At 36.3% G+C, this 18510-nt stretch overlaps 1 protein-coding gene across 1 annotated transcript; it reads right to left on the bottom strand.

The window, feature by feature from the left end:
* On the bottom strand, positions 1–17593 carry nt5dc2 (5'-nucleotidase domain containing 2). The gene is given in 14 exon segments (NM_001077143.2): positions 1–1167; positions 3220–3284; positions 5305–5445; positions 6548–6634; positions 7943–8024; positions 9088–9189; positions 9317–9419; positions 10001–10061; positions 12288–12416; positions 14368–14461; positions 14577–14632; positions 14726–14800; positions 16612–16796; positions 17130–17593. Coding segments are annotated over 14 exon segments (1812 nt in total). The 5' UTR covers positions 17500–17593; the 3' UTR covers positions 1–905.
* Positions 17594–18510: the final 917 nt, after the last annotated feature.

The following is an 18510-nucleotide window of genomic DNA, read 5'->3' as shown; positions in this document are numbered from 1 at the left end:
TTAATACAAAGCCTTTTATTTGATTTTATAAATTGTAGAGCACGTACATACAAAAAGATGACATCTTTCTTGTTCCTGGAAAACCGAATTTAGCAGCATAGCTATTCACAGACTTAAATGTAAGCAAACAATGCTCTGATTGTACAGAAGCTTAGTCTAAAGCCACAAACAGTGAGGCCCGGCAAGGTCAAAAACAACAACAGCATTTGGTTTCGCCCACCAGGAGCTTCCATGTATGTAAAAACAGCTGTGATTTATAAACAAAAATCATAAAAAGCTGCGGCAACTGGCATTATGAGTTCATGTTTAAAAAACAATCGAGTCTAGGCTACATTATTCCTGTAGTGTAAAGATTAAGTAACATGACGACACCAAATCTAAGAAGCTATTTGACCTAATCATACATGGAATCAGACCTACTGTATTTGTAACTCTTATTGTGCATTTTTGGCCAGCGGCGCAATACTTTGGCCTAACCAGAGTTGAAAAACATCTGGGTACCCCAAGTATAGTCTATTTGTATCCATTCTGTTATCATGACTCATGTTAATACAAACATCACTCTGATGCGACTACAGCACTCATGACGACAGGGTTAATCTACAAAACCAAAACAAAAGAGAGAGAACTGTAAACCACTCAACACTATGTTTAGTAAGACATAATGCAACAGCATCAAATGTAAATAAAAAAATTAGGAGGTAAGAACATTAGGACGAATCCATCGACAAGCCTTTGTCTTTCACCGTCCAAGGCTTGAGAACGTTGAGATGCATTGTAACATAACATCCAGCAGGTGGCCCCGTTGCATGTGGTGTTAGCGCAGAAAGTGCCACGTCTCCATTGCCAAAGAGACACAACCCTCATTCACTTTTCAGTTCAGATTTGCACCTTTGGTGGGGGTTTTAGCGAATATGGGCCATTTCCTCCAAGAAGGGCGTCTTCATGCAGCCAGTGCAGAGCTGGTCCATCCAGAGGGGTGCTTCGTGTTGCAGGGGGGTCCGGCGGGGGTAGAACGTGTACGAGAGGTCATAGTTGAGCAAGCAGCTGATAGAGGCCATGTACAGGTCTGAGAATCGGCACAGGCGGCGGGAGAAGTAGGTCGGGTTGTGGCAGGTACGGAATATGCTGCCAAAGTGAGGGTTGAAGAGGTTCTTGGTGACGGCCCTGTAAAAATGGACATTGGGAGGCATGTTAGAAATCGAGATGGGTCGTTCGTGAACTATTATGCTTTTTTCGAACAAATCTTTCATGGTCCATTACCACTGAGTGGTACAGCACGGCAGGGGTTCTCAAACTTTCAGCCCGGGACCCCCAATATAACAATGCCAATGACTCCCAACCCCCACTATTTTTGGAAGTGGTTATAATCATACAAACGTTGCACACAACACTGACACAAACCAATAGGCCTATATAAACACAAGCATATTGGCAACACAAAAAAGTGCAACAGTCTAACAACCATATTATTTTTAATTTTTCATTATTATTTAATATTAACCTCACCTAATGAGACTGGTGGGCACAATATTTAAGTTACATCACCAGTCTTTTCTTGGTTTAATTTTGAAGACTGCCACCTAAAGATCATCCCTCATGTTCAGTTGTGGCCTGTATTTATTTTAAATGTATGTGAGTGCTGTAAAGGTGTCAAAGTTTAGCTATTGCCGTAAAATCAATCTAGTGCAACTGACGCTATTGCTCTGTCATTAATCTACTGTGAAAACCGTAAGGGGTTGCAATCCAATGTAAAAAATCAACAAAACACAAACAACAACAAAAACTAAAGGCTGATGGCGTTTTGATTGGATATTGTATTTTCATGTACCTACTGTATTTTTATCTTCTGTAGGTTTTGGATTAACAATGGTAATTTTAAAAGTTTGTTCAAATTTATTCGATTTTTGGAAATCACCAAGAGACCCCCTCTCATTGTCCCGCGACCCCCACTTTGAGAACCACTGCAGTACAGTACAGTTCGGTATGCTTTTATGGACATTTCCACTGACAAAGTGTACCAAAAAGTGAACCGTACCAATACCACTTTTTGGGTATCCAAGGGTACCTAGCACAATAAAAGTGTAACAAAAGGCGAAGCCAGACGTGCAGCTGAACGCTATTGGTTTACAGGAAAACGTCGCTAGCTCGTGCACAAGCCAGCAGAATGAAAACAAAAGAGGCGCGATATTTTAAAACACAGCCAAGACTTTACACCGTAATAATATATACATATAATAGCGAGTCATGGTCAACCCAAATAAGGTCTAAATGTATGCTGTGTGTAGTTTTTCTGTAATTGGTAACATATCAGGGAATGTAAGGGTCTGTATGTGTTCATATATATGTTGCATTTATTTATTAAATCACAGAAGCTATTTCACTATTTTGCACTATAATTGATCTGCAGTTATAATCAAATCATGTTCTGGCAGTGGAAATGCAAACCTGGTGACCAGTGGAAACTAGCCAAAAAGATCTCATGAAGTGCTTTGAAATTTGCATTTTCATTTAATGTTTGATGTAATCTCAACTGAAAAATAAAAAGAGGGTGCAACAGTAGCTCCTCCCCCTTTTTAAAAAACGGCCAATGGACGTCGCCAACTAATAGATATCCTTAAAACTAACAAGACTAACGCAAATGTTTTTATTTTAATTTCACGAGACCTTTAATGTGACTCGGGAAGAGGGGTGTGCTCCTAGCGATTCGTTCATTCACACATTGTACAGGTGGAAAGATTAATTAATTTGAGTCATTTGTTGATCACTTAAAAGACAAAATGCAGTCAGAGCTGAAAAAAAAAAAGATCTGTTCATTTATTGAGTCCATAGGTTTGAGTCATTCGTCTGTTACATGCTGTCACATGATGAACAAATGACTCAAAAACTTGAAGACTGGACAGAGGAACTATTCATGGCTCAAAGTGTGCATTGGTTAAACAAATGACTCAAACTTGACTGGTCAGAAGCGCTGAGCTGAGCTTATCCAAGATAAAACAAAACCATCTAAACAATGAATGATTATTTTCCCATTCTATTTATGACTTGTTTGTAGTGAGATCAACGTTTGGGCTAGTTGTAGATGTGTTCGGAAAGCAACTCAAAACATTTGAATATTTTGTCAAATTGAATGAAATGAAAGAAATCCAAAAAAAAGAGTCTCGCTGAACTAGTTAGAAAGTAAGTGAAATCATGAATTAATTGTGTAGCTTCACTTACCGTAGCTCTTCTCGCTCTTTCAGCCACTCCTGCAGAACTTTCTTGGACTCAGGATCCCGATACATCTGAAAAGCATGAGGGTCAAAAAAGTTTGTCTTCTGTAGAAAATTAACTCTCAAAAATTGACAAGGAAACTTTTAGAATTGGATTTAAGATGCCTCTAGGATAGAACAAATGAAAGCACTGTAGTTTCCTTAAAGTTAAGCAAAAACTGTACAACTAAATTGGGTTTAAAGTTGTAAAACAATTCTGCAACGTTGACGTAAAGAGCTTTCTTACTGCAGCAAACCCAGCACAATTTGATTAAATGTGCCTCAGTTACATTTTCTGTGAATGTTTCCTAAAATAAAAACTTTGTGTTTCTGACTAAGTAGTAACAATGTCACTAAGTAGTAACAACTAAGTAGGAACAATGCTGAAATCTCAACTTAAAAACTATTCTAAAACTCAACATTAGAAACACCTGGTCTAAAAAATAACTAAGCTCCACAAACCAAAACAAAAATGTTATAATAACAACAAAAAGTGGTTACTCTTTAATATCAAATGTCTGGCTTATTCAACGCTCCTGTTATCATTCTTTTCGTTGGCCAATTCGTTGAAAACTCTTATGGCCTTTGCACAAACACAGGAAAAGCCAATTATTTGTGTACTGAGTGATTGCTTCAGGACAAGCTGACTTGTATGTAAAGAAACATTGTCTGTTTACATTTTAAATTCCCTTTTGTCCCAAACATTTTATAACAGAGCACACGGTTGAATGGATTCTCAATGGATAACCCTGATCATGCCAAGCTTTTCTTACACAGAGAATCTAACTTTAGACTTGAACAATCAATTCAGATCAATATCAAGCGTATGGGCCTCTGCCAAACTTATCAGGTCAGTCCCCTGTAACCACACGAGGAACACAAGCACATGTCACGCAGAAGCCATTATTTTGATCTCATTAAAAGGGATCGTTAACTCAAACAAGAAGAGTTAGTTAACTCAACTTTAATCAAAGATGGAGTTTTTTTTCTTCAATAGAACATGAAGAAAGATCTGAAACTGTTTCTTCGGGCTCTATGACTTTTAAACCTACGTCCTAATGGTAACATTTCAAAAGTGGAGTGAAGGGGATGTGTACTATCTTTAAAAATCGCAACTGCTGTTTTTTTCCATAAAGGAGTAAAATAGAATCTGCGGCAAATGTTGTTTGAGACCAGTTATCTTATTTGCCTGATTCATAATTAGCAATAATTTCTTCTTCTGTTTAAGTGTCGAGTTACCAAACAACGAAACTATAATATAAGTGAGAACACTCTCTATTAATGATCTGTATGTCATGATTATAGTCTGTGTACTGTTAGGTCCCATGTGGGACCTGTTTGTATGTGTGTTTTTTTGTGTGATTTTTGCAGAGCCTGCATGCGTGATTGCAGATTGGTGGGTGGGTCATCCCACCTGAGACTCATCGTGGGGTGTTTTATAAGGAGTCCGGCATTCGGTCTAGAGGAGCTCGATTAGCCGGACGTCTCTGCTTGGCGTTTTTGATTTAGTTTTGTGTTTGGATCATGAGCTCAGTACACTTCCATACACATGCTTTTCACTACTGACTTTCACCTATACTGACTTGGATTGCTTTAAATACTTTTGTTAATTATATGTTTTGTTAATAAATCATTTCTCTTTTCAATTTACCTGGTCCGTATTGTCTCTCTAATGTTGCAACTTTGAGCCGGTTGTAACAGTACTAATATCAAAACTTCTCCACTTGGGGAAGAGACAGAGACGCTGACTGGTCTTCTTATAAACAGCCTCTACATTACTATCAAACTCTTTTGGTCACATCCAAAATGCATGTTTATTTTCACTCACTTAAAAAGTATAAAAAATGTTTACAGGTTGATATTTTTCTGATCCCATAACTCTGTGGTTTGTAACAGATAATTTCAATATAATGTTATTATATATTTTTTCTATTTGCATTCATGTTTTAAGTTTTTACTGCAAATTTCACATCAATACCCCTGTAATTCCTGACTCATGCCAACATTTAGCAACGCTCAACAGGAAGCATTTTGAAGAAGTCTTAATGCTCACCTGCATGCGCTCTAGCAGCCCAGTAAGCGCCTGCAGCCACGTGAGACTCTGCGCGTACTGCTCTGTGTTCACCACCTTCGTCTCCACCTCCAGTTCGGGAACAATCGCTCCTGTTCTCCAGCCATGACGCAACATCAGGTCCTAAAAATGACAGAATGGGATGTTTAGACAATAATCAATTCATAATTACATTTTATGACTATTCAGACCCCCTAGTTTTTTCGCAATTCTGCAATTGCTGAATCCAACGCAAAATCTAAAAAAGTCGCTAATTTTTACGATCACACAAAATTCTTAATTAAACACAAAATAATCAAAAAAATGTAAATAATCTCATCATAAAACATCAAATTCCAAACCATATAATCAAATTATATTTATTTCAGTTTGCATTTGTTTTACATGACTTACAAACGTTGTATGCACAGCGCATGTGAGGTTTTTAAGTGTCACGGGAAAAAAAATGACGTCTCACCTGCGCCCTCACAATCATTACATTACATGGAATGGGGAGCGGGGGTGAGTTTTCAGCTTCTGCAGTAAGCAGGCGCAGATGAAGCACGAGAGATTTGCATGTGAAGTCATAGCAAAGATGAGATATAGATATCCTGTGGCGCGAATTTGCCGCTTTGTGCATTAGAAGTGCTTCAGACTGCAAAAGAAAGTTAGAGCAAACGGAGCAACGGAACAGATGGAAATTGGTTTAAGGATCACAGCCGCTTGATGCGACCAAATTAAAGGATATTATTTATTCTTTACATGTATAGACAGTATTATGGTGTGCGTCAAATTGATAAATGTTTTCATTTAACTCTTTCCCTGCAATTAAAAAGAGAAAACGTTTCCCTGCCATTAACGAGTTTTACGGCAATCCGTGTTTTAGGTATATTAAGGTAGAGGAAGCCCATGTCCTATCTGTGACATGATGTCAGATGCTCCAGGGAGTGAGAAAGTAAGATTGTGGATAAAAATAAAAGTCATACAAACTTCCTTTGGCTTAATCCCTACCATTTTAGATATTGTCTTGACAAGAGACCAAAATAAAGAATCTTTATTTTTATGATTTGTGTCATTGTCAAAACAATCACAAAGAAAATCATGAAAAACTAGGGGGTTTGACTATAGAAGCTACACAGTGATATTCACTGCAGCTTTTGCTGAAAACACTAAAGCTTAAAGCAGTAAAACAAAAGCCAGGCATATGCGCAACAAATGTGCAGACAGAAGCATGAAGATGACTCACGGCCAAATCACTGTAGAGATGATCTCCAAAATAAAAAACCTTGGATCCTCGCCATCCTGTCAGCTTGAGAAAATCCACAAGGTTTCCCTGAAATGAAGCAAAGCAAAGGCAGTTTTGTTAGCCAACTGCTAATTTTGTGATTGATGTAAAAGTCTCAACTAAGCTAAAATGACAACACCCTGCAGGTTTTTTCACTTGGGTTTTCTGGAAGCTACGTGTCAACACTCGTGTCGTATAGTTGGAAGGGTTTGCTCTAAGGTTTCTGCCAGGGAACTTTCCCATAAGTCTTTCCCAATTTAGGATGGTTTTCATTTGCTGTTTTAGCTTGAGTGTGTGCACGTAGTTTCAGTGCTGGTCAGCCAAGTGTGTTCGTACAAGCCTGACAACACTGAACTGTGTTACATTGATTTTTCCGTTGAGACTCAGGTTGACCTCGTCACCTTCTTTTCCACTTTTTCCAAATTGAAACAGCAGAATAATGTGGATAAATCACTCAGATAAGCAATGCTTAGCTCAGGGGTGCCCAAACTTTTTCCTATAAACGGCCAAAAAGCAAACTTGATTGTGGGTTGTGGGCCGAATATATACACCAAACCGTATATATTAAATTTACCTTGCGTAATTTCCTAATTTATTGGATAATATTTAAAAATGACTAGTAATAATCATATTAACTAGTGTATCTTATGTACTAAAGTATCTTATGTAAGGTTTACTAATGAAATTATTACAGTAAAATCATCAACAATCCCATTTATATCACAATGCAGTTCAATAGGGAATAGTCGAGCTGCTTCTGCCTTTACCTTGTTTTGCTCGCAAATACCTTAAGCATTGACTTCTATCTGACAGTATTTACATTTTAAAAGTCTGATTCATTTACAACATTTAATTGAATCATTTAATTTCAATCTGCATTTTTTGTAGCTTAGCAATAAAACAAAAGGTTACGTTAAACTGGAAATGGCCATCTCTGTCAAAAACATTCGCTTCAACTACCTCCCCATCATTCTCCCACTCTTTTCTGATGGGATGGTGGGCCAAATCAAAGGTTACCATGGGCCAACTTTGGCAAGCAGGCCCTACTTTGGGCATCTGTGGCTTAGCTGAAGAGATTTGTGTTATCCTTACAGGCGCTGTAAAATTTTGTTTTAGCCAAAAAAAAATAACTATGTATTTTTCTAAATAACAAAAGGAGGCATATAAATAGGTCAAATGACTTAGTAATTCTGAACAAACTGTCCCAAATGCATTTGTAATCCCTGGTTTAATCCAGACAGAGAGATGAATCAGCATAAATGATGTAGCAAATAAAAGCCTCCTGGAAAAAACTGCTCAAAATCATCTTCGCTGAACAAACAAAAGTGATACAGAAGAAAAGCAGATCTGCATTACCTGTTTATAAATCTGTCCCTTCTCCAAAGTCTTAATTCTGTCCCACTGCAGGTCTCCATTGCTGTCCAAACGTCTGAACGGTCTGGAATAATCAAAGAAATTCGATTTAAAACACTGCCAAAAAGAAACAATTAAGGACAAAAATTTTTATTAAAATCCCTGAAAAAGTCAAAACATTTTGTTTTTCAAATTTAATATATTGACTGAAAGCTAAATTTATAAATAACTTTTTAATTTCAAACAAATGTTCTTTTGAAAATTCTATTGATAAAAACAGAATTAGGTTTATTGTCATGTCAGCTTAAATAGGGTATATGCAGAATTGGATTTTCACAATAATACAGACATAACACTACGTCTTCAAAAGACTTGCAAAGAAAAATATCAATACAAAACAATAAAGAGAAAAAAAGAAAAGGAAAAAAAGAAGAAGCTCAATTTATATATTAAACAGGACTATCTCAAAATAAAAAGATCAGAAAAATCGCTAAAAACATTGCTTATTTTTCATATAACAATACAGTTACAATATTCCTTTTAGGGAAAAGACTAGGTTCCAAAGAATCCAAATATAGAGTCCAAAAAAATTAATAAAAAATAACTCAAAAATTATCTTGTGCAAGTGATGGAGATTAAACACTAATCCAATTAAGTAAAATATTATTTCTGGCAGCAAAGGTTTATATATTTTACAATTTCTTATTAGCTGATGAAAAAATGTGTCCATTAGTTATATATCATTACTGTCAAAATTCACCTGCATGTTAAATAAAAAAGGACTTTTAATTTTGCAGTAACCTGGGTCAAGCACTTCTGAACTATGCAGTTACAAAATCAGCATGTTTAAGGTCTGTTTTCTTTGATCAACAATCTTCCCTGCTTTATTGATTTAAAATGGGTCTCAAATTGTGCTAGAAGTTCTGCATTAAATTACATTTATCAGCGCCATGCCTTTAAAATATGAGCATTTATTTTATTTCCGTATTTTCAATGCCATGTCTGGGCTCGCCTGCTAATCCTGACGGGCGCATGCGTATAAACGGCATTTCACCTGTTTTATGCATGATCGACTAAATAAATGCTGAAGACTACTTTTTTTTTTTTTAATCCTTCAAAATCTTCCATTTACATTAAGGCAAACTTACTTTATGCAGTCATTAAAGAAATGTGGTTTGTCTGCTTGAACAATGACAACATCAAAGAAGTCCCTCCACTCTTTTCCGACCATGTACTTCATGCCTTTATCACTGGAAAAAACACAGACACAAATACTCTGAATTAATGAATATTGGGGGGGAGCTTCACTTTAAGGAGGCCTTTAAATCTACTTCACATTATGAATGCATTTGAATGTGATGAAGCACAAAAACTCACACAAAGCTGAAGGGGCTGTTGGTAATAAGGAAAAGCTTCTTCCCCTGACTGGCCAGCCGGTGCAGCACAGCGTACGTCTCGTCTCCTCGCAGAATGTATTTCTCTGGAGAACAAATAAGGAAGGAAACAGGGTCACAAAAGGCAGAAAGTTGAAAAACAGAAATCTGGGGGTCTTTTAAAAGCCAGTCTACATTCTACAAATCAGTCATTTTTGCAGACTGATGATGGTCAGGCAGAATCTGATCAAATCGGGTTCTCCTGTTTACATAAAAAGTGTTTATACTGCAATGAAACATCTGTGATAAGGATTTACATGTTCCCTTCTTGTTTGCAGGGATACAACAAATTAAAACTACAGATTAGATTGGGCCAGAAGGGCTTGCTTAAAATCTCATCCTCCAGAGAGATGCCATTATGCAACAGTCTGCTGCTCTGAAAACAAAAGACTGCTCTGCTTTTATACACACACACACACACACACACACACACACACACACACACAAAAACGCACTGCGCAAAATGGGTCTGTGAGGGTCATCTTCACGTCTGGTTTCTATTAGCTACAGGTTTCAATAACACTGGCTGAAGAAACTCATTGCAAGTCCTACTCGAACTGAGATTTTAATCTATTTTGTGCCTCATGTTGTATGGATATGATTTGGGTGCATATTTGTTCATACTCACCGAGATCTTGCATAATCCATTTATACATGTAACCCTTGATATGCACCATTCCAATCGCATCCTGAAAAGACAGAGTTTTTCATGTAAGTTCAATTGCTGGTGCTCTATGAATTCTCAGAATTTAGAAAACAAAGATGGAAATTTGGGTATCTACAGAAGTCAAGTGGATCCAAACCTTTCAACAATACCCATTTTGTCTTAGGACTACTTTGTACATTTTTAATCCACTTCAGAAGTTGACTACTGTAATCATAAAAATGGAATTTGCTAAAAAAAATAAAATAAAATAACTTTTGAAAGATTTTGAAAACATTTGGATGAGTTAAGCAAAAGTAGGTCTGTACACCTAATCAGATAAACAAACTATTAATTTTAGGTATGTCACGATTGATGTTTATGCTGTTTTAGGCATTTGTTTTCTTACAATATGAGGACATGAACACATGAATTTCATAACCAGAACTGATTCCAGAGTCACTTCACTGGCATTTTACCATTTTCAAGAGTTCACACTTAGATATGCTAGAAAGGACCCTGAGCTCAGAGATTATTGAGCCCAAGGCTCCCGTCTGGTCATTAAGCATATAAAGGTGGTCTGAGATCAGGTAGGTCTCGAGAGCTCCCCTTAGAAAAGGAGGAGATGAGATGGAAGGGGGGATTCTTTCAAAACAAAGACAATGCAGTAGGGTACAAATTTATTTTAAGCTGATTGAATTATTACTGATTACTGATGAGAACCAGCCGTGCTCAATCTTATCACGTGGTTCTCTCGAAATTAGTCGATGAAACTTCACTTATTTAAAGACTCACAGATACCCAAGCATCGTCATATCACCTCATTAACAAGCTTAGATTAACATAAAAATTACAATAAATTTGACCTAATATAATTTTACATTAGACAACATTGCAGTGGTAGAAATAAAAAAATTAAAAAATACTTCAAAAAAAGAATAATATTCTTCCATGGTTAAATTTCTAACTATAAACAGTTAAATTTAATAGTTAAATTTAGAGTATATGCTAACATGAACAAACAATGTAAATACCATTTATTAGAGTATTTATACATCTTTATCAACAAAAGTTGATGAAAAAAGTTGTTCATTGTGAGTTCATGTTAAAACTTTCAACAATGTCCAATAGTTAATGCATTTACTAACAGCAACAAACAATGAACAATAAAATTGAAAGTTTTATTTTATTTTGTTGCTAGATTGATGTTACCTTTAACATGACTAAAATTGTATTAGAGTAAATAAATTTCAGTTTTTTAAATCAAAACTGCTGTAGAATTAGATAGTTGTGAAATCTTTGTCATGATTTTGAAGAAGTAAACATACAATGTTTTTTCGAAGCCTAAAATTCCATTTAATTATTAAAAAAAAGTTTTTTAAAAAAGAAAAAAAAAAAGATTTAACAGAGCATGACAATGCTTACATTTTTCAAATGATAAAAGTTTTTGTTTTTCTGAACCAGCGTTTGACACAAAACACTTTCGATTCTCTGTTTTATCTTCCCTTTATTCCCTTTCCCCTTAGTAAGTAAAATGATTTTTTAAAACTGCCTTTTCACTCGCTTTACTTTGATCTGGTGCCAGGTTTCCGGTTCCCCCTCTGACATGTTACGTACATTCGCGTCTCTGCGGGTACAGTACAATCTGTTCTACCAGCAGTGCGGTCAGAAGCCACTCAAAAAGCTGCACTAAAAAGATAAACAACTGTGGCGTGCTGACGCTCGACTTCCTGAAAGGCGCTGCGGCCAACGTGTTAATGAGGCAAGCCCCTAATTACCCACTAAAAAAACCTATTGGACTCATACCGACACATCTGCCAGGTCTAAAACTAAAAAGATTGACCAAGTTTTTTTTATTTCCAGTTAATCGGCTCAAGCTAAAGAGAATGTAAAGCAAGGTTGGAAAGCAGAAGTGAAAGACAAGACTACTTTTTGCAAGTAAATTGACCAGAAACAGCATGAAAAAACAAAGTCACTCTGTAACCCAATTCAGGACCACCGTGATCCAGGCTGAAAGAAAACAAATCCGTCAGTGGTGCTTAACCATGGGCTGAAGAAAGAATCTGCTCAGCTTGACGACAGAGTTTACAAAACGAAAGACAAGAAACAGCTCTCATGGTTTTAAATGACAAAAGCAGTTTGTAAACTATTCCCACAGTCTGTGAAAACAGGCCGGCTTTATTGTGCTAATTCACCTACAGGTTTCTGATCGTCAGGAAATCACACAGTGGTTTGAGCGAGATTCACCAAGGTGTTTTCACTTGACACTTACGGAGACGTCTTTGTAGAGATGCACTGGGTCGTACTCGATGTCGTTTGAGATGAAGTAGTCGTTTGCAGCTGCCAGGAGAGTCATTTCGGGGATGGAGAAAACGTCCATGAACTGCTTCATTTTGGGACCCTGAAACAAACCATAATAAAATGCATGAGACTGATGTCATTTACACAAAGCTGCTTTCATCTACGTGCTAAAATTACATGTCAGATCTAGCAGGAGATGAAAATACTTTTGTGCGACTGCTAGGAAATTGCAGGTCATATATTTTAATGACCGTTTTGCTGAAAAACCTTACACACACAAAGTTAGCCAGTATTTTAACCAAATCTAACAGTCTTGAATTTGCATGGCCACATCAGCAGTTTGTAAAAAAAAAAAAAAGGATTTAAAAAAAAGAAAAGAAAAATTCAAAGTGACAACTTTGTACACTGGTTCTCTACTGGCTTATAAAAATATGAAAAGGCAAGAAAACATTGTAGGGCTGCACATTATTTCATTTAAGCATAGATATCTCAATGTGTTCGCAATAGTCAAATCGCAGGATGTGCATTATTGAGAGATTGTAGTTGATAAGCACAATCATAACAATACAAAACTTTATTATCAGACTTGCATCTGAACTTATTCTTGCATAACAGCATGATAAATACTCCTTACAAAGAGACAAAGAAAGAAAACCCATTTTACATGGACCATATTCAGCGCCAGGACAACCTGATGTACAAATGACTTTAACTTCACTTTATTAAAACTTGATCTAAATCGATTGTTAGAGTTTAATGGTATAAACTCACGATTCAACACATGACTTGTGATATGTTTATTATTATTTATCTATGATTGACACCCTTTAAAATCACCCCAATCAAACTAAATTCAAGTCATCTGGTGAATTTCTATACATATCGCGATATATATAGCAGAAAAACAAAATAACGCAACGTCAGATTTTTCCAATATCGTGCAAGCCTAAAACATAGTACAGAATATGAACTACAAAAAACACACTAGCTGAAGTCAGAATTATTAGCCCCCTTTGAATTTTCATTTCTTTTTTAAATATTTCCTAAATGATGTTTAACAGAGCAAGGAAATTTCACAGTATGTCTGATAATATTTTTTCTTCTGGAGAAAGTCTTATTTGTTTAATTTCAGCTAGAATAAAAGCAGTTTTCAATTTTTTAAAGACATTTTAAGGTCAAAATTATTAGCCCCTTTAAGCTATATATTTTTTTCGAAAGCCTACAGAACAAACAATCATTAAGAATAAATTGACTAATTATCCTAAACTGCTTAGTTAACCTAATTAACCTAGTTAAGCTTTTAAATGTCACCTTAAGCTGAATAGAAGTGTCTTGAAAAACATCTAGTCAAGTATTGTTAACTGTCATCATGGCAAAGATCAAATAAATCCGTTATTAGAAATAAGTTATTAAAACTATTATGTTTAGAAATGTTGAAAAATCTTCGATCTTTTAAAAAGAAATTAGGGAAAAAAATAAACAAGGGGCTAATAATTCAGACTTCAACTGTACATCGATTTAAATCAAGCATGCAACAGTTTATTAAGCAAATTGTTTGATCTGTTGTTTTTTCTCTACTGTCAGCAATATATAACTAATTCATACAGACTTGTGAGCCACAAGTTGGACTAGACTTCAAAAGATTAGCCATTACTAAATATTTTACTACATCCATTTTTTTATCATTTATAAAATATTTTGGAACACGGAGTAACCAGAAACATGTAGATATCGATTTACCACTAAATACCCAAGTTAGGAAAACACAGGGTTTCCCACGACCATGTAAACACTGCCCAGAGGAACGTGCCTGATAACCATCTCCAACAGAAAGGGGCTGAAATGTTTTTTTTTGTAGGTATATAGAGCTATGCCACTTATTCATGGTGACTGGGCACACAAAATCAGATCTGAGCTCCTGTAGGGTGGCACCACATTACCCTCACTGACCTCTCAGTAATGAGGCAGAAAAATGTAAGCATTGCTATGTAAACATCTGCCCTCGAGTGCAAAAAAGAAAAATGCTTAAAAAATTAATGCGGAGCAATCACCTTGCCATAAAATCCGCTGACTTGGTGGAGGGGAACATGATTTGAGCCTCCATAAAGCTTCATGACCTCATCATCAGGGACAGGCTTCAGACCCCTGCGTATGCAGAAAAATAAAGCAAGTAAAATAACAAATAAATAAATAATAAACCCTATGAATTATATAAGATGCGTCTCCACACAAACCAAGCTGAATTCTAATCTGAATTTACCTATAAACGGTGCCCAATTGGATGTAATGGAAAGCATCAATTTTCATCAGCAGTCCCTGTATCAATCAAATAAAAGGGGGTTCATTCATTTTACCGCACATTTCAAATAAATAATGCTGTTAAAATCAAATCTGGAATGTTTATTGCACCTTTTGGATGTCATAGTGAAGGCCCCGAGTTGCAAAGTTGGGAATGTAGTCGTACTTACTGATTCCCTCTGGGTACTAGTGAAAGAAGGAAAGAAAGACACAGCAATACTTGAGTCCTCTCAGAAATGCCAACCTTTAACCTCACACCCCCTGACTCCACATGACTCCCCAGACAGACCGCCATCACTGGAACAATACAGCAAAACAGAACTGCACAAAATCTGAACGGCTAAAGCAAAAAGGTCCGGGATTCATCTGTTGTGTTTGGGGCCATTCGAACAGAATGCGTTTTGCATTCCACTGCTGTGCTTTTTCTATTGTTCTTCTAGGCTTTCACGATGGACGTGTTTTGACTGTTATGCTCACGTCATTTAAAGTGTTTAAAACATGCAACTAAAATTAGTTTAACTTTACAAGCCATGCCTTAAGTCCATGTAAAGAGACTTATGCATTCAGTATGAATGACCTCTTTATGTTAAGGGGCTGTTCACATGTCACATGTTTTGCATCTCACTGTGCTGCTTTTACATTATTATTCAACAGAAACATTAACACTCTCGACAGTTGTGTTTGAATATTTTACAATGTGCTAATAGCACAGATCTCTAGTTAAAAGTAGACCTTGCATATTTATAAAATACCACTTTACTGTGTTTTGTCATTTTAAATGCAAAACAGATGTTTATATACACACACAAGGGTTTTTAAATGTTTTAAAATAAGCTTCTTCTGCTCACCACGGCTGCATTTATTTAATAAAAAATATAGTACAAATTGTTAAATGTTATTGCACTATAAAATAACTGTTTAAAAGTAGTTTATTATTTATTGCTGTAATTTTAATGATGATTTTTAGCTTCTTCACTCACATAATTCCTCAGAAATCACTGTAATATGAATTACTGTTATTATTAGCATTATTGGTATGGTAATAGTAATAAAAGCAATAATGACTGGAGCAATAATTTCATTTGAAGCTACATATAATAAGTAATAAATAAATATTTAACAGTTTAACTTTTTTTTTTACATTTTATAAATGCTGCCCTGATCAACAAAATAAAAACATGAAAAAAACTGACCCCAAACCTTTGACCGATAGTGTACAATTAAATACATTCAGTCTTTACCTAACATTTGTTATTCCACTATCCTGCAGTCTTAAATGTTTTTTTCTGAGTAAAAATTTGCTAGCTCTTTCCATTTAGGTATTAAGATTAAGAGTTAAAACAAAATGCATTTTATTTCTTTTTTTAAGTTAAAAAGACAAAAGTAGGTTTGGTTCTGTCATGTCACTTCTTGTCACTTCTACATTAAACAGCGGATGGTTTTCTATATAAATCTTTACTTGAATTTTTAAAACGAATTGCATTTCTAGACATGTTTTTTTATTCTGCAATACTGCGTTTTAAATGCAAAATTGTTATGTCATTTCTGCATTCTACTTGGAATATATTGCTTTGTTTTGCTCTGTAAAAATGTCAAGTCCTTTACATATAGATTTTTTTTTTAACTCTTTTAAAAACCACCTCTCTAGACCTTTCTTTCATTGTGCTAGACACGTTTTTGTTCATGGCTTGTTTCTAAATTATGTACTTTAGTAAATGCAGATAGACAAAAGTGTTGGACAGTTGTTATTGCGCACTGTGTGTTTTGAAAGCTCAGTGAGCTGATGTTAAGATAAGTTCAACGAGATTTCAATCCACTTCCCTGCATCTCCCGTCAGACGCACAAACGCTTTCTGTGTGAACGGATTTCTTGCGTATTACCTCATTATAACACTGTTATAATATGCCATATTTACATACTTTTTCTTTAATAACAACAAAATATGCAAACAATATGTTTCATGGCCAAATAATAGGTTTTAACTGTATTTCTCGAACCTTGTAGTGTTGAACAAGAAACTCTCGCGCCTTGTTGTAGATCATCTCGTCCAGCGCGCTGGAGTAAAGTGCGAGCGTGTAATCATAGTCAAAGCCGTAGATGTCCACCTCCTCCAGATTCACCTCATTATTGGCGTAGATGGTGGAGGGGTTCAGGAGACTGCACACTCCTGGAGGAATCAAATCTGGAACGAGGAAATGAGCCTTAAAGTTGATTTTTTTTATTTATTATTATTTAATATATATATATATATATATATATATATATAATGTGTAAATTATTTATTTAACTGTCCATAGACATGGCAAATAAGCCCATCTTTCTTAGACCGGAGGCTATGGTGAATTAAAAAACATCGATCATGCTCTGGACATGTGAATGGCAGTTGGCAGTTGTTTACAAAATGTCCAGAGGCCAGCGCCTCTTTAGGAGGGTTGAAAAGAGGACGAACGAGTTTTGGAGCCCGTGCAAATATTAAAGATGATCACATTTAAGAACTGAAGTTATATCAACATACCGTGCACGAGCCGTTTCATCTCATTGTATCTTGCCCACAGGTATGTTTTATTGTTGATCTGCGGGGCCGTGGATGAAAAAGCCCTGCCAGATTTGGTCAGGGATTCTTCGCCTCTACTTTTGCCCACAAACTGGTGTCTGTGAGATGTGACTGGTGCTGCAACCGGATTATGATTAGCTGCCAAGTGTTTCGTCGGTCCACAGTTTTGTCCATCTTTGCAGCATTTCTGTCCGTTCATTGTTGAACCAGTCGAGGTGAAGCTCCCGCATGCAAAAGCAGGAATATTCAATCCTGCGCAAAGGGAAACTCTGCAGCTGGAGCCTCTTTGCCACATTGCGTTACTAAAACTTCCTATTTTTTTGCAAGCCATGTCTAAACTATCCTAACGAAGTTGTTTACTTCTTTCATTCGCACTTGCCCCGCGTGTTCAGCACAACCACTGCTGTTGGAACTGATAGAGCTTTGTTGAGGGCATCGCTGGGTGGGGCACAAGCTGTAGAGCTATCGAATCAAACGACAAACATATAATGATTGACGGTTGGTTGAGCCAATAAGACGCGGACATTGACGCGTCGCTCATTTAGGGGTTTGGTTTAGGGGGAAACGTGTTTACATGCCTGTTCAACCAATACGTTTCCTGGATATATATTTTTTTGCAATATTTCATGCCTCGCGATTGGTCAAAACGACATAGCAACTGCCTACATGCGCTACGTGACCAATATGGTTAAGACAGTTTTTGTTCTTGGAGACGCTGGCATGTATGTACTAGAACAACAGTAAAGGATCGGGTTGTTCTTCAAAAACATTTTTTTCCTGAAGCTTTTTTGTATGTTTTCAGTTTTGCATGTTTCACTGCAGATGTCAGGAGCGCTGATAGACAAATCCGCTGCAGCATAAACACTGAAACAAACGGGAGGCATCATGGGACGCTTTAGTGCAATGGCAAAACAATTGATTTACTTCTGCTGACCATGTGTTCGACTTATCTTACTGTCTTATCCTAAAAGATAGCAAATCTGGTTTTATGCATGAAACTCTTCCGAAATGCACACATTTTTTCAATTAGTCGATTTCAGGTCGTGCTGAAATCACGTTTTACACACATTCATTTGATTCACAACTTGTTATAAATAACAGGACATAAATTAAAGGGAGTAAAGACGCAAATGTTGCTGCTAAATGGTCATTTTATATCGGAAATAACTAGCTTATTCCAGCTGCATCGAGATTGAAAATCATACAACATTCATTGAAAACGTAAGGAACAGGGTGTGGCTAGAGTTTTGCAGAGGACTGTTTGACAGACTCAGAAGAATCCTGATCAAAATAACCGAATCACCGTTATATATTGTCAAAAACATTTCGGGTATAAAATTTA

The sequence above is a fragment of the Danio rerio genome, chromosome 8 (genome assembly GCF_049306965.1).
Source record: "Danio rerio strain Tuebingen ecotype United States chromosome 8, GRCz12tu, whole genome shotgun sequence".
NCBI lineage: Eukaryota > Metazoa > Chordata > Actinopteri > Cypriniformes > Danionidae > Danio > Danio rerio.
The sequence above is the reverse complement of the archived record's forward strand: the minus strand, read 5'-3'. Positions and strand labels throughout refer to the sequence as shown.